The sequence below is a fragment of the Larimichthys crocea genome, chromosome I (genome assembly GCF_000972845.2).
Source record: "Larimichthys crocea isolate SSNF chromosome I, L_crocea_2.0, whole genome shotgun sequence".
Lineage (NCBI taxonomy): Eukaryota > Metazoa > Chordata > Actinopteri > Sciaenidae > Larimichthys > Larimichthys crocea.
The window spans coordinates 22,013,728-22,030,021 of record NC_040011.1 but is presented as its reverse complement, the minus strand read 5'-3'; the positions used below and the strand labels follow the sequence as shown (position 1 = coordinate 22,030,021).

General features: G+C 40.0%; 1 protein-coding gene across 4 annotated transcripts in view; it reads right to left on the bottom strand.

Annotated features, from left to right (window-relative positions):
* Positions 1–16,294, bottom strand: part of ltbp1 (latent transforming growth factor beta binding protein 1) — a 101,659-nt gene that overhangs the window by 5,663 nt on the left and 79,702 nt on the right. For all 4 annotated transcript variants that reach the window (XM_019267704.2, XM_019267711.2, XM_019267718.2 and 1 more), the window contains 6 exons: positions 11,394–11,522; positions 8,532–8,663; positions 4,686–4,847; positions 3,386–3,475; positions 2,366–2,494; positions 788–928 (listed from right to left, as the gene is read on the bottom strand). In XM_019267704.2, coding sequence (XP_019123249.1) covers positions 788–928; positions 2,366–2,494; positions 3,386–3,475; positions 4,686–4,847; positions 8,532–8,663; positions 11,394–11,522 — 783 coding nt within the window. The remainder of the gene's footprint in view (positions 1–787; positions 929–2,365; positions 2,495–3,385; positions 3,476–4,685; positions 4,848–8,531; positions 8,664–11,393; positions 11,523–16,294) is intronic.

The window sequence follows — 16,294 nt, the reverse complement described above, 5'->3', positions numbered from 1 at the left end:
TAAGTAGAAGCATGCAATGGTAATTTCTTCATCTCAAAAAATGTATAGACACAAAAGCTAACAACAGTGGTGAGTATAAAAACAAAAAAAATGGCATTGTCTCAGAAACTTCTCATGTGACCTTGACTCTCGATTACAGCTCGACTAGACGTCTCATGCTGTTCACAAGTGGACTCTTTCCAACCTGCTGATGACTCTCTGTGACACTCGCTCAGTGGTAACTTCCCTCTGAGTACTTTCTGTTTAAAGCCTCACACTGACCAGGTACTGGTGATGATTGTTGGGTGTTGTCTTGGTGTCATGATGTCACAATGTGAACAGCATGATGAAGAGGACTGTTTCAATACAAACTGTCACTGAAGCAGAACATTTAGTGGAACATTCATGGATCACACACTTGTGATTTTTAATCACCTTGTTAGAGAACAGCATGTTCTGCAATAAGTACTGAAACACTGAACAGCTGGACATGTGCATTCAAAAGTTTAGAGAAGGTCAAATGAAGTTCACTGTAAAGGTTACAGTGCATTTTAGGTGCACGCTGAAATTTCATCCCAAAGACGAATAGCCTGAACTCTTTGTGACTATTTCTTCCACAAAGGAAGTAACATACGCTCATATGACTGAACAATATAAAGTGATAAATGAAGTATGAAATGATAAAGTAGATTGATTTAAGTAATACCTCATTTTATCTGTGAGCTTGTTCAATAAAAGAAAACAGAGGGAAGATTTTAGAATCAGAGTTCTAACTGTGTGTATGGAATATATAAAAATCCTTTCTTACCGGACACCTCAGAAGCGAAGACACAGCTATTAGTGTTGGGATCCATCACCATGGGATGTATACAGTAACACATGTATGAACCATCTGTGTTCAAACACTGACTACGTTCACACACAGACTCATCCAGACACTCATTGATGTCTACAAGAGAGAAAACACAAACAGATATTTAACAGTCAGAGGACTGAGAGGACTTTCTTTACATCATTCATTGAAAAAGAGCCAAACCTCCTCTGTCAATCATCTCTATCAGCTCTTTTTAAATGTTATTCTCTGCATCTTTACTATGCTCCACTTATGAATGGCCCTCCACCTCCCAGTCTCCACTCAATTCTCATCATCAGCTTCATTCATTTCATCATCACAACTACCAGCATCTGTGGGGTAATCTATCTCACTGCTGCCCTTCCATCACAACAATCTCCCTGTAGAATAAGTTTAGACTCAGTCCTCACACATCATCATCATCATCATCATCTTCATGAACTTCATTCACTTGTTTCGCCTGATTGAAATGGCGTTGTGTACATTTCTGCCATATTTTGTAAACAGAGCCCCCTAAAATCTTAATGTAAAATGTTATTAACACTTGATCAATTCAAATTGAACACAGGCATCAGTTTTTAAATCATGTTGAGGATTACAAAGGACTACAATAATATGTGTAACCCTCTGGTTAAAGCTTTCATGTACAAATGATCATGCTAACTAAACTTTCTTAATTCTTATAGGGTTTAGAGAAGTAGTGAGTTCAGAAGTCAGAGTTTTCTGTTCTGTTTTGTTTCCTACAATGATTAAACACAAGGTCCACTTATTATATTATATACTATCTAGAGCTTACATTGCATAGCCATTACAACATGGTGGAGGTCATTCTTGACCTTGAAAATAGTGAAACAAAATTATCTAAAATCAAAGTTCACTGACTGACTTCTTTAATGGAGCATCTGAGACGTCTCAGGGAAACTCTTTTCCTAATTTTACTGCCACTTTGTAACAAAACAGAGAAGAGGGTGAACATCCACGCACACATTTTAGGCCAACATAGACAACAGGTCCTTTAAGTGTTCAGGAGAATTGTATAAAGCAGTTAAAATGCACTGTAAAAGGTCTTCTAACTTTTTCAGGCCCTCCACAAACCATTGTGTATGTTACATAGTCATGCACTGCGAAAGTATTCATGAAATTCGGGAAGCTGCCACAGAAACATTTTGAGGTTGCAGACTGAATCCTGTTTTTGACAGCTTTACAGCAGAATTACAACGCTGTAACTCACACAGGTATTAAAAGTGGACGTGCATTCCTCCTGCTTCAGACATGAGCACATGCTGTGGTTGGTCTCCTGCAGCAGTTACTCTGCCCTGCCATGATTAATAGTATAGTTTTGTTAATGTAAACACAGGTCTGGTTACTGATGCTGAGAGAGTATTCATGAACACCATCATGTGACTGTAAAAAGAAAAGAAGGAATCTTCCAACATCTTTAACACAGGGTTTCTCTCTCTCTCACTGATTAACTGACTGACTGACTGACTGACTGACTGACTGACTGACTGACTGACTGTGTATTGCTCTGACCTCTGCACTCCAGTTTGGCCGGGTCGTAGTCCTGTCCAGTCTTGCAGTAACACTCATAGCTACCCACAGTATCCAAACAGAAGCCTCCTTTACACACCTCCTGGCCAAACAGTTTGCATTCATCTGCATCTGCAAACAGACAGAGAGTAGACACACATGTTATATGTAAATGGTAAATGGACTGTACTTATATATCTCCTTTCTAGTCTTCTGACCACTCAAAGCTCTTTTACACTACATATCTCATTCACCCATTCACACACATTCATACACTGGTGTTATTGGCTGCCATGCAAGGTGCCAACTGCTCATCAGTTTGAGGAGCTAACCATTCATACACATTCACACACCGATGGCACAGCCTTCAGGAGCAATTTGGGGTTCAGTGTCTTGCCCAAGGACTCTTCAACATGCTGATTGGAGGGGATCGAACCGAACAACAAAAGCAACCACTCTCTTTTTGTGCACATATCCAGGGTCTTTATGCAGAGCTTAGCACAGATGTAGTCCCACTTCCCCTCACAGAGTTGATTGTTGCTTTAAAATGATTACAGTAGAGAGCTTTATATAATGCAGGGCAGGAATGCCATAGATGCCCTGGCGTGTAGCCATAATGCTTCTCTAAAATAAACTAGACCCACGCGGGCAGCTTGGTATGCCCTGCTCTGAACTTTGTGCTGTGAAACAATCTCAACATTTTATTTCTATGATTTTGGTTTTCTTGCTAACAACACTCCCTCTGCTCATGAGACGCCAGGTTGCGTTTCTTCATAAGTTGATTCTGTTTCAACTTCTCCACCGTTTTTTCTGGCAGTGGTAGCTGTAACATGAACATATTTAGGTACAATCTGCATCTAGCATTTATGTACTGCATCATTAGCTTCAGACCCAGAACATCATCATCCTCATTATTCATCAACATCATGCCATCATGAGGGGAAAATGCATAAACATTTTTGACAACTTTGACAACTATATAAGTGAGTGCTGTGAGCATCATGCACTGCAATGTGGTCTTACTTTTATGGCTTTCAGTTGTTGGCACTCCATATAGCAGCTCTCCATTGGGAATAAAACCTCTTCCGGATGGACACATCTGATTGAACTGGTCTGAAAGAGGACGTATGATGTATAGAGGTTAAGTTTCTATCATGCACTGAGCTATGTGTGTGTGTGTGTGAGCATGAAGGGGGTTGAAATGGGTGTAACATGGGCTGCCTACCGTTGGTCTATCTGAAGCTTAACCAAACATATTCAGTCCTTTCCTTACATTAAATATATCATCGGGTTTTGTAATTCTCTGCATGTTGGCTTCTTACATACACGGTCACTCACTCATAATGCACATTTAAATTCATGAAAATGCATTACACTTTCACTAACACTGAAACTTTATGATTAAGCATGCATTATTATAGATGCACTCAAATTTCACTTCAGTACATTATAGGACATACAATGATAACTTATGGCACTGCATGAACGGTTATAGCACACCATGAGTCTTTACTGCAGCTGATTGTTGACGTGTGTGTACATGTGTTTTAAGCCACAGTCAACCGTAGTTTATAACTACACCACAGCATTCATTAGACACTTGAAGTGACTGTTGATATATTGCATCAGAAAGCATTGAGTGTAATGTGAAAACGATTTTAAATTAATTTATTTTAGAGATTTCCCCATGTACCACTAGAGGGAGGTTGCACCAGTGGAACATGTGTCTAACTCCATGTTACTTATTGTTTTTCTCTTTTTTTAAGGTGAGTTTTGACATCAAAGTACAGTAATAGAGACAAACTGCTTAAAATAGAAGTTCAATCTAACATAATGAAGCTTCAAAATTCTGACTGTATCAACAGGGCAAGAGCACAAGATTAGCTAATAATGCAGAACCCGCCTGAGTTCATATTGCACATTATATAGATTTTGTTTCATTAATTTCACCTCAATAAAATATGTTGGATGAAGCAAATTCTGAGCTTTTAGAACAAATAACATTATTCATGGTCAAAGCACTGAAATTGACATTTATATGAAACAAGATCCCACGTTAGTCAGAATAATGTACAGAACATGTCATCTTCAGCTCTACAGTAAACATTTTAGAATTTACCGTGCAGTAACCCAGTGTTTCTCTTTTAGCTGCATACAAGCTTAGAGAATATTAGGCTCTCTACGCTCCACCATCATGGGAGATGTTAATGTGTGTGAATGCTATATTGGATGTAATTCATTATATAGGCCAAAAAAGGGTCAGACTATGTTCCATTTTTGAGTCATGCAGCTGCATGCAGCTTGGCCTTCTTGAACCACTCACCTGTGCCGTTGACAGGACAGGGATGCACCTCACAGTTATCACCCCAACCAGCTCCCAGTGTACAGCAGCAGTCCTGCAGGGTAACATGGCTGGTCAACACACTCTCACACAGGTTCTCATCATTCAGACGATAGTAGCACTCCTTCCGCTCCACTGATGACGCTGAAAGATGATTGAAGGGAGAGAGAGCAGCATGAACAAGCAGTGGGGGGTTAAGGATCAGATGAGAAATAAAACTGGTTTAGCTCAGTGGTTGTCAAATTATGAGTGAATAGATGTTTGATGTCCTGAAAAGAACCCAGCCTGATCCAAAGTTGGTCTCCAAAAATTGATTCATGCTGTGTAAAATAGAAACAAAATGTGATGATGTGGAAAACATTGAAATCTCATGTTTAATTGAATGTTGAACCTGTAGAATCTGACTGTTTTTGTGAAATGATATGAACATTTTGAATTTAACAGCAGCAACACATTTGAAAAAAGTTGGACAGGGTCATGTTAACCTCTCTGTTCATCAGCTCTTCTCTTAACAACACTCTGTCAGCGTCTGTTAACTGGGGAGTCTCCCCAGAGGTCATATGTGCCATCCCCGGGAGATGATTGGTGGAATGATTCCAAGCCCTAGCTCATGATTGGATGCAGCTAAGAAACCATCTGGATATATAAAGCCTACTACCTTAGTTATGTTTATATGTTATTTGCAAGTGCAAAAAAATCATTTTCTTTACCTTCAAAACCAAATCGCTGTACGTGGCTACTTGGGAGTTGGGGAAGATGGGGCCTATTCTCATTATGCCCTAGGCACCCCTAGACTGGGGCAATAACAGTCTCCTTTGTTGTATTTTACGTTTCATCATTTCACATTTTACACAGCGTGACAACTTTTTTGGAAACAGAAACAGAGTTGTACATAACAGCTGCATTGCACACAATCAGCACAGTTGTGAGTGTACTATTGGAGCAAATTCAGATTTTCTCAAATGTTTTGAAGAGAGATAAAGTGGCAAATTCACTACATGCATTTTAAACAAACTGGAGACTGGACTGTACTGAGGTCTGTTTAGATTCTTTTCCCTAACAAACCAACTAAACTAAACTTGAGCCATCCTAGCACATTAATTAAATAACTGCCAATAACTTCATCATTTGCATGTGTTCTCTTAAGTCATAGTGCAATGGCTTTTCAGGGCCACTGCAGAAATTGGATCAATTTGAATGTACCTGTCATTACAATAAAAGGAATGTATATTGAAGCCAATGATGTAACAACTTGTGATGATGACTATTTATGGTTGTGGCTTGGAGGTAGAGCAGGTCATCCACTAATCATGATCGGCGGTTCAATCCCCTCTAGTCTGCATGTCGAAGTGTCCTTGGGCAAGATACTGAACCCCAAATTGCTCCTGAAGGCTGTGCCATCAGTGTGTGAATGTGTATGAATGGTTAGCTCCTCAAACTGATGAGCAGTCGGCACCTTGCATGGCAGCCAATACCACCAGTGTATGAATGTGTGTGAATGGGTGAATGAGATATGTAGTGTAGAGCGCTTTGAGTGGTCAGAAGACTAGAAAGGAGATATATAAGTACAGTCCATTTACTATTTATTAGTTTTATTTTTTAAGCAAACAGTTTCATTCACTCTATTAAATCCATTGTCTCTGAACTCTCTATGTACTGTATACACACTAAACCTGACTCCTGAAAGGTTACATGAACATGTATTACCAAATCAGAATCAGTGCTTTTTACTGGCTGTCTGAATGCAGTGATGACAAGCTCGACACAGGGTTCGGTTGAATCGTCAAAAAATTACCTATGTCTTTCCCTGAACACGTTTCCTTGACCTTGATGGAAAACATCATGAGGTCAAGGAAAGGTGTCAAGGAGAATTCATGAGGACTTAGGAAGAAACATCTGTGATGTTCAGAGAATCTAACTGCACTTACACTAGACTAGGTCATTATTCGATGGCCCAAGTTATTCATGCAGGTCTGTGGCAAAAGTTGAGAAGATGGACTACAACGCGCATATCTGTGATACTTCTCTGTGTGTGTTCTTTTATGCAGATTATATAAACGTGGACAACCCGGGGAAGATATGACTTCATTATCATCAGAATTAAAATATCTGTCACAATCATGAAGCAAAGCAGACTATTTGACTGGACCCAAAGAGTTAAAACTGAGACTAATAATACCCACAGATCATTCTTGAAGATGTGCACTTTCTTTGGTAGTCCCTATAATTGACCACTAGATGGCTGATTACTGACAGGTTATACAGTCATGTGACTTTTCAAGTCTTCTGGATGCACGACACAAACAATAGATGAATGAGTGGACTCTGCATTCTGCACTCTGAACAGTCCTGTAGAGCTGCTGAAGCTAATCTGTCCACACCTCTGTCTGACTGTTTGTTCTGATGCTTTGACCCTTTTAATCAGCTTGGAGTCAGCGCAGCTGGCAGGAGAAGCAGGGAAATGTGGTCTGATTAATCAAAGCAGGCATGTGGGAAGGCTTTGTAGTTGGCAGGAATGTTCATGTAAACATGGCCCAGGGTGTGGACATGCTGGTGAAATTTAGGTAAAACAGTTCTGAGGTCTGTTTGATTAAAATCACCAGCTACAATAAAAATACCATTCTGTTTTGTAATCAGACTACATATGACCTCATATACCTATAGTGCATTTTAATTTGCATCTGGAGGAAAGTAAACAGCAGCAACAAAAACACTTAATTCAACTTGTTAACATTTTAAAAATGACATCTGGGAAAGACAGCCCATAAACTGTGACTCTGCTGTGAACGGTGACAGCATCATTAACATAAAGATTGCATCCTGGAATACCCAGCTTCATCTGGAAGGTTATGATGAAGCCGGGTCTCTGTCAAGATGTGGGCACATGTCTCTGATGTCCCTTTGCTGAGTTAGCCTGAGCCCACTTTTCACATTATCAGTGACGAACAAGCTGGTACAGTATGACAGCGGTCACAGCTTCTACATACCCAGTGTTCAAATAAACAATGAATTGATTGGATAGTAGATATGCTCACTAAGCATGTTCTTATCTACTATCTATCCATTGTTTTGCTTTGGTATGATGGTGGCTTCATCAATAAGATATTCTTCAATGACATACTGCTGGAACAACAAACTAAATTATTTTGTTTGCAACAAAATACATCCGCAGTCATGTCTGGATTTGATTATAGAGTCATTATGGAGCCATTTATACTTTTGTGAGAGCAATTTGAAAGAACGTGTTTGGTTAAAGCACATTATTGAACCACATGCGCATTCAGTGGAAAGGGTTGAACATTTTAAAGGACTTCTGACACCCTGCAAACTTTCCATTCACTCTTCTCCCTTCAGGTAAAACACTAAGACTAGAACATGTTGCTTCCACAGCAGCACTTATCCTGCAGTAATCTGCTTCCTAAATGTTTCACTGCTTGTAGAAATGAGCACATGTACTTAAATATATCCCTTTAAGGGCATGAGCATTTCATGGCACTGTTGTATTTATTGCATTGATCCTCTATGTTAATGCAAAATGCAATTCATTTTCTTGTTATTGCTTCATGACGTCTTTGGGTTTTTGTTCATTTCTACAACTGAGGGGGGTCAAATCAAATCAAATCAAATCAAATCAATTTTATTTGTATAGCCCAAAGTCACAAAGTACATTTTGCCTCTGAGGGCTTTACAATCTGTACAGGGAGTGACACCCTCTGTCCTTAGACCCTCGGTTCAAGTGAGGAAAAACTTCACAGACGTGCAATGGATGTCACATGTACAGGACAAATCAACACAAACATATTGTACAATTACAATGACAATGGTCACCTGCGGGCTCACACTTGGCAATCATGACGTTATAGTCCTGGCCGCTGGGACACACGCAGAGGAAGGAACCATCAACGTTCACACACTGGGCTTCTCCGCACACACTGCTCAGCAGCTCACACTCATTCACATCTGTGGAGAAGGAACAGAAAAACATGTTGGATTAGCCTGAACACATAATATGTTCACATGATGCATCATGTGTGCAAAGTGAGTTTCATTTATTGAAAGAGATGTAGAAGGTTGGTTGCAAACAGGGTTTTGAAAGAGTGAAACTTTCTTTCTAGTTCGAGCTCTGTTCCATCCATCCACAGACATCCACTGTGTTTACTTTGATTAAATCACCTGGCTGCTACAACATAACCACTCGTATCTGCATACACTAGACTGGTCAGTTATATCTGAGTTGTCTATTGACAGGCACATGGCATACAGACTGTCATATCCCTGCTTTTTCCAACATGAAATAAAATTAACATCATTCATACATTCTTGCAGTTTTACTTAATAACTCCAAACAATGAGGGAATTATTAATGTATCTTCAATATCTCTCTCTCTAGACAATCAATAATTATAATTATGTGTGAACAGAAGAAACCTCTTTGGATCAGAAATCATCAGCCATATCACCAAACCACCAATCACCAATGTCTGGATATGAACATTGCCCCCTTTAATTCAGACAAAGTTGTTCAAGGTTTCAAAGCTATTGAATTCAAAACCTATTGAAAAATATGTCAAACTGGGAGTATTGCTACAAAGCATCCATGTGCAGAATAAATATGTTGAAGAGAGGTGGGGAAAGATGGACAGGAGGAGAAGACAAGCTATAGGACTAAAGAAAATCAAAAATACTATGAAAATGAGACTGAAAATAAGGGACAAGAGAGAGGAAAGCAGAAAAAGTTGACTGATAAGTGGCGAGAAATAGATGGGAGGGGAAGGAAGACAGAGAGACGACATGCATCCTGAATGGTTAGTGGTACACCACCACTCTTGGTTTTCAAGGATTGTGTGTGTATGTGAGTTCATCTGTGCTAGCCACAGTACAGTGATGGTTTGGCAGCAAAGAGGAAGCAGCTGGCTGGGCTGAATTTGGGTGGGACCCAACACCACTGCCATAGGACAGATGGAAGTGTGTGTGATTGTGTATAAAGCATATACTGTTTTGAGGTATGTGATTAAGAGTGTGCTGGTACTGTATTTTATGTGCCTGTGTGTGTGTGTTTTTGTGGAATTGGTCACTATGAGACTGTGTGTAGGGGAGGATTCAGGGTTCAGCGGGGGGAAGTCTGCTCTGACAGTCCTTCCTGCTGGAGGAAATTGGACTAGATGGGAGCTATAGGGGCCAAGTTAGCCTGGGGAAACCACCAGCACCCATCAGCTCACACTCATTCCAAACCAAACTTGAGGAAAACTGCTGATTTTCAGCATTACTTCCATTAATTCCGCACAGGGATGGTGTGTCTGCAATACTTGACAATGTTTCTTTCAAAGATTATTTGAGAGAAACAAAATGTGTTCATGTGAAAACATTAACCCCTTATATTAATTTGAAAATGACACAAAGTTTCTACTTATCAAATGTTAAAGGAGGTTGTTCTTTTTCAACATTAACAACACTTGAGTAAGTGTCTGTGAACTGATGAGTCTTTGCTGTAATCTTCTAAATGTTTTCTATTCTTACTTCATATAGGATTTTAGCTATTAAGCAGTTCAGAGTCTCCTTTGTCATATTTTACATTTCATATAGATGTTGCTTCAAAACCTTTATATATTGTTCAGCATCAATGGTACCTTCACAATTGTGCAGGTTAGCCATCATGCCATGTGCACTCATGCACCCTCATACCATCACAGATGCTCAAATACAAATTTCTCAGGTTCAACATTTGAAGTGGTCTTTGTGCTGTTTTCAATTAAATACGGTGTTTTAATGTTTTGCTAATCATCATATTTTGCTGGTTGTGAAGGAGGAACCCCACCTGCCCCCATCACCCTGGACCTCCAACAGGAGCTGCCTGCCTCTGCATCAAAAAAGCACATCAGAGGATGGACTTCCTGCAGAATTTTAATCTGCCAAGGACAAAAATGATGCGCTTCTACACCAACAACATTGATTGACCTGAGATGGGCCGAATGACACCTGGCTGCTCAAACAAGCCATCTGTAATAAAACCCACCTGTCAATCAAAGTGACTATGCTGTTAATTCTGCATAACTGTAAGTCTTAATATAATCTAAACAGGTAAGTTGTATATAAATTCACCCTCAGTACAGTTGTCATGAACGGGGAAATTAGCTACAGAGACCAAAACAGTTTTTTGTACCAGGCTGTAAACATGTTTATTTCTGCTGTGAAGTTGGAAATTTGAACATGGGGACTTATAGAGACTGACTTGTTCTCAAGTGGACATTCAAGGAACTTCAATTTTTGGCATTTACACATTAGATTCACTTCACACTCACCCAACCCAGACACAAACTTTTTGATACTTCCATCAAGACCACGACAAGAACAGTTTCTTCCCATCTGCAGGTGGCCTCATCAGTAAGGCCCAGGACACTTATACCCACACATTAATTAAACACATTATGTTACATAATAAAGTTTTCTCACCTAAATCTGTGTGTTACTCTTGTCTCTTGGTCTCTCTCTTGTACATTAAAAATGGTGTTTTGCACATGTCTTTATTTTTTCATGCTTTTGCCAATGTATGTTTCTGGATCACAGTAAATGCTTTCATCATTTAAATTTTTCTTGTACAATGTATACCATGTATTCCTTGAAAACCCACTTGGCAATAAACCTAATGACACTTTTAATTCTAATGTACACTAATCAAAAACCAACACTTACCCACACAGGCTTGGCCATCCTGTGTCTCCTGGTAGCCCTGGTCACAGAGGCATCGAAAAGAGCCCAGTCTGTTCTCACAGAAGCCATGAGGGCCACAGAGCGTCTCATTGAGCCCACACTCATCAATGTCTGGAGAACAAAAAACAAAGAAATGTCAAATAATAATTTTTCCTTCAATTATTTGTTCCACCCCTTCCTTTCACCCTTGTGTTTCTCTAACATCTTATTTTATTGGTGATGATTTCATTGTATAACACTTTTAATTGCACTATTGTGTATAAACATTTGCTGAACAAATAAAAGCTGATTGTTAGCAGATTGAACCACACTTACATGCACACACTCAACATATGCTGCATGAAGTCCTATTTGGATCCCTGGATTAAACAGATTAATGACAACTTGTGCAATTGAAACAGTTGGTGTAAAAATAAGACGTGCATTAAATGTTTTTAATAAGGCTAGACAGTCAGACACACACAAACACACACACACACCGAGTCCTCTGCATACATCATGAGGCAGTGAGCAACAAATATCCCTTCTTGTCTAGACAGGCAGCTCAAAGGCTTCCATCTGTTGCTTTTCCTCTCATTTTTTCCCCTTTGTCTGTTTTTTCGAGGCAGGAAGGGTATTAAAAACAGCTCTGGCACAGGGGCCAAGACTCCTGCCATGGTGGAGAAAGTAGAAGCAACATATATAACAGAAATTCATGCTATTTTCATATCTTTCTTTCTTGTTAGAAAGGCAATGACAAAGAGAGAGATAGAGGGTAGAAAAGGGAGGTAAGATAAACCTTAATTGATGCCCAGTGGGGAAATTAGGTTGTTGCAGCAGCACATTGTTAACAATAAATATAGAAAGTAAGATAAATAAAGATACAGGTATATAAAAAAAGGTACATATAAAGATAAAATAAAAACACAAAATAGAAACTATACCAAGACATTTGGGGACAAAATTGACAGTGTGATCAATAACAGCAGAGTCACACTCAGCAAACACTGGCTAATATACAATATGATTATGTATTGAGACCTAGATTCTGTCAGTATTATTTTAGAGATTTAATGGAAGTTTAATATAGAATATTATTCAATATCAATGTAACATGGTATGTTACACTGGTACAAGTATTCAACATATTTCCAGTGCAGCTACTCACATGAAATTTAGACCAGACACTGGTATTAACTCATTAAAATTACATAAATCTGGCTGGCTGTGGCTCAGAAGGTAGAGCGGGTCATCCACTAATCAGATCCGGCTCCTCCAGTCTGCATGTCGAAGTGTCCTTGAGCAAGATACTGAAGCCAAAATTTCCTCCCGATGCTGCGCCATCAGTGTGTGAATGTGTATGAATGGTTACCTCCCAAAACCTTGGCACCTTGCATGGCAGCCAGTGCATCAGTGTATAGTGTATAAATTTGTTGCACCTTGAGTGGACAGTATATGGGCCTCCCTGAATCTTCAAGTTTTAAGACTGTGTGGAGAAATAGGCCAAAATCCCTCTGTGAGAATCAAGTTCATACTTTTTTTCTGGGTCATTCCACTTAAACTTTTTCTCTGGAAAGTGTAGTCGTATTAAGTAAATTGAGATGAGGGTTAGATTTTATGTGAATAGCAACATTAGAAATAAGTTTAATAAAAAAAGTGTTGTCATGTTGAATACCCCCATTGTATTATATGTAACGTGGCACATAGCATGTAATATGATATATAGTGTAGTATAAGATAAAGTGTAGTGATAGTTTGCCATAGTGTGGACAAAACTGAACAGAAACACTTTGGTTTTTTATTCCCATTGTTCACAAGTTGTGTAATTGTCTCTGGGGTAGCAAACACTGTGGGAAAATAGATGTGTGTGTTGTGTGTAGTTCTATGTGGTGTAATAGACTGTGGTCTTCAGTGCTGTACACTCTGATAACAGCAGCTACTTACCAAAATGTCTGGCTGCCTGGCTGCTTTAGTTACTGTAGAGGTGTGAATGGGGGTTGAGATGGTGGGTGGGGACCGAGTGGTGGGGGTTGTGTTGAAGCTCAGTAACAAATTCTCAGTCCTCCAGAGACAGGTTTGTTACAGTCATCTGTTTCATACCATGTCACACCTCCTTGGACTATTTCATCCAGTTTTTGCCATGATTCTCTCCCTGTATTTGTCATTAGCCTCTTTAACTGTTTTCAGACAGCCCTGCGTTCCTCATCTTCCCTTGCCAAGAAAGTTTGATCTTCTCAATCGATGGATTACTGTTTATTGTTTGTCTGCCACACTTGTTGGATGGTACAATGCTGTCCAAACATGAAGTCATGTAGTTCGTTATGCAATGAGAGAGACCCCAGTGTCATCCGCATAGTCCTCCAGGAACAGTTCCTAGTCCTCCAGGAACAGTTCCTAGTCCATAACACTCCTGAAGGTTCTCCTCGGCATCCGTAAACCAAATCTTGTCGTCTTTGTGCCAGCTTCACCAGTGTCTTGGTGGTGGCTTTAAGGTGCATCAGGTTTAGGTCTGATTGTCCTAGTGGGGGGAGGGGAAAGGAGCTGTATGCCCCCTTAACGTGACCTAGAAGCGGTTATTTTCTCTTACTGCACAGTTTACATATTGCTTTAAGTTTAGGACAAGAGAAAGATAGGTAGGATTGAAATGCACACTGATCATCAAGAGGGTGACCGTGTAAATGACATCATTTACCCTCACTTCTGCAGCACATAGAGGAATGTAAACCATCACAATGGTGTGTGAGAATCTCAGTCACTCTCAATCCTCACCAGTTACAATGTGAAGTGAGCGTGAATGTTGCATTGCTGGTTTCCGAAATGGTGGGATTCCCTAATTCCACACTTTGGGGGATTGTGTAATTTTAGCCAACAATAACTAATGTAATGGTACAAGGCAAACGTGTAACTAACAACTGCTTTCTACTAGCCAAGGGTGATGCAAGGTAGGGGCAGCCAACTAGCTAACTGTAACCAAAGCTAAACTATGGTTCGCCAGCTGGATGTGGCTTGGCTGTGCAGTGTGGATCTGGCGTTGTAACACTATTATAGAAACAATGGAGAGACTAACATGTTGTTGTGTTTGTTGAAAATATATTTTTAAGACAAAAAAAACAGTTCAGAAAAGCAAATCATTTCTAATAACTGTGACGGCCCTGCCTATACAGTTTGGGCTGCCATGGGTTTTCACTCTGGTGACGTAATGGTCTATCTTTTTCCGAGGTGATCAGCTGACTACATCAACCTGATCGGGAGTTCCAGCTGGATAAAAGCCCTAGTAGGTAGTCTCTCTCTCTCTCTCTCTCTCTCTCTCTCTCTCTCTCTCTTTATTACTGTCATTATTGTTACCATATCTCCATTACAGTTTATAGTTAGTTGATGATTTGCTGCTGCTGTGCATCTGTGTCCGTTTATTGCCATCTCTATCACAGGTTCCACTGCTACTGTAATCATTTTATCATTCATTGTGATTCATTGTCATTTTATCATACATTGTGATTCATTGTCATTTTATCATTCATTGTGATTCATTGTCATTTTATCATTCATTGTGATTCATTGTCATTTTATCATTCATTGTAATTCATTTTCATTTTATCATTCATTGTGATTCATTGTCATTTTATCAGTCATTGTAATTGTACAATATGTTTGTGTTGATTTGTCCTGTACACGTGACATCCATTGCACGTCTGTCCGTCCTGGGAGAGGGATCCCTCCTCTGTGGCTCTTCCTGAGGTTTCTTCCACCTTTTTTCCCTGTTAAAAGGGTTTTTGTGGGCAGGTTTTTCCTCACTGGAACCGAGGGTCTAAGGACAGAGGGTGTCACTCTCTGATTGTAAAGCCCTCAGAGGCAAATGTACTTTGTGACTTTGGGCTATACAAATAAAATCTGATTTGATTTGATTTGATTAATGATAAGCCAGCGGCTGCTGCTGTCTGTAAGCCGGATGTTCTGGAGGCATACTCTCCTTTCATCAGAAGTGGTTTTGTGTTGCTTGTGGGTAGCGATGTTAAAGTCCTGGTTACAATCTTGAGGGACACAGGTGCATATGATTCCTATATGATCGAGTCTGTGCTGCCTTTGTCTATGGAGACGGACAGCGGGGACCATATCCTTAGTCAGGGGATGGGGGTTGCCTTTGCACAATGTGGTTCTGGATTGTGAGCTAGTGTAGGGTGAGGTAGCTGTGGGAATGCAGCCGGCGTTGCCTATTGAGGGGGTTCATTTTACAGAAATATTTGGTCGTGTTTTGTCTGCTGCTGAGATAAAGAGTGCAGCCAGTGGCTACTTTTTGCGCCACAGACTGCTGTTTTGGAAATGGGTTGTTTTGGATAGTGACTGTGTGGGGGATGTTGTTTTTCAGTTGGTTGTTTCCTCTGGTCCTTAAAGTGGCACATGACGAGAGTGGGCATTCTGGTGTCAGGAAAACTTACTTAAACATTGAAACATTAACCTTGAAACATTTCTTTTGGTCGTGCGTAAAAAGAGATGTTGCCATATATATTAAAACATGTCATGTGTGTCAATTAACAGGCAAGCCGAAACAGTGTGTGAAGTCTGCACCTCTGCAACCGATCCCTGCCATAAGCCAACCTTTTGAGTACTTGATTGTGGACTGTGTCGGCCCGTTGCCGTGTGCTAAATCTGGCTGTAAGTATTTACTGACAGTTATGTGCCAAATACCAGGTATCTGGCTGTGTACCCGCTAAGATCCATTACAAATAAAGCTGTGGTAAGGGCATTGACTGTTTATTTCGGTTTTTGGCATCACAAAGTTTATCCAAAATGACGAATTTTTCTTCTCAAATGTTTGGTTAAGTGTTGAGATCTTTGTGCATAAAGCACAGTCAGTCGTCGGCTTACCATGCACAGAGTCAGGGTGCATTGGAAAGATTTCATCAGTC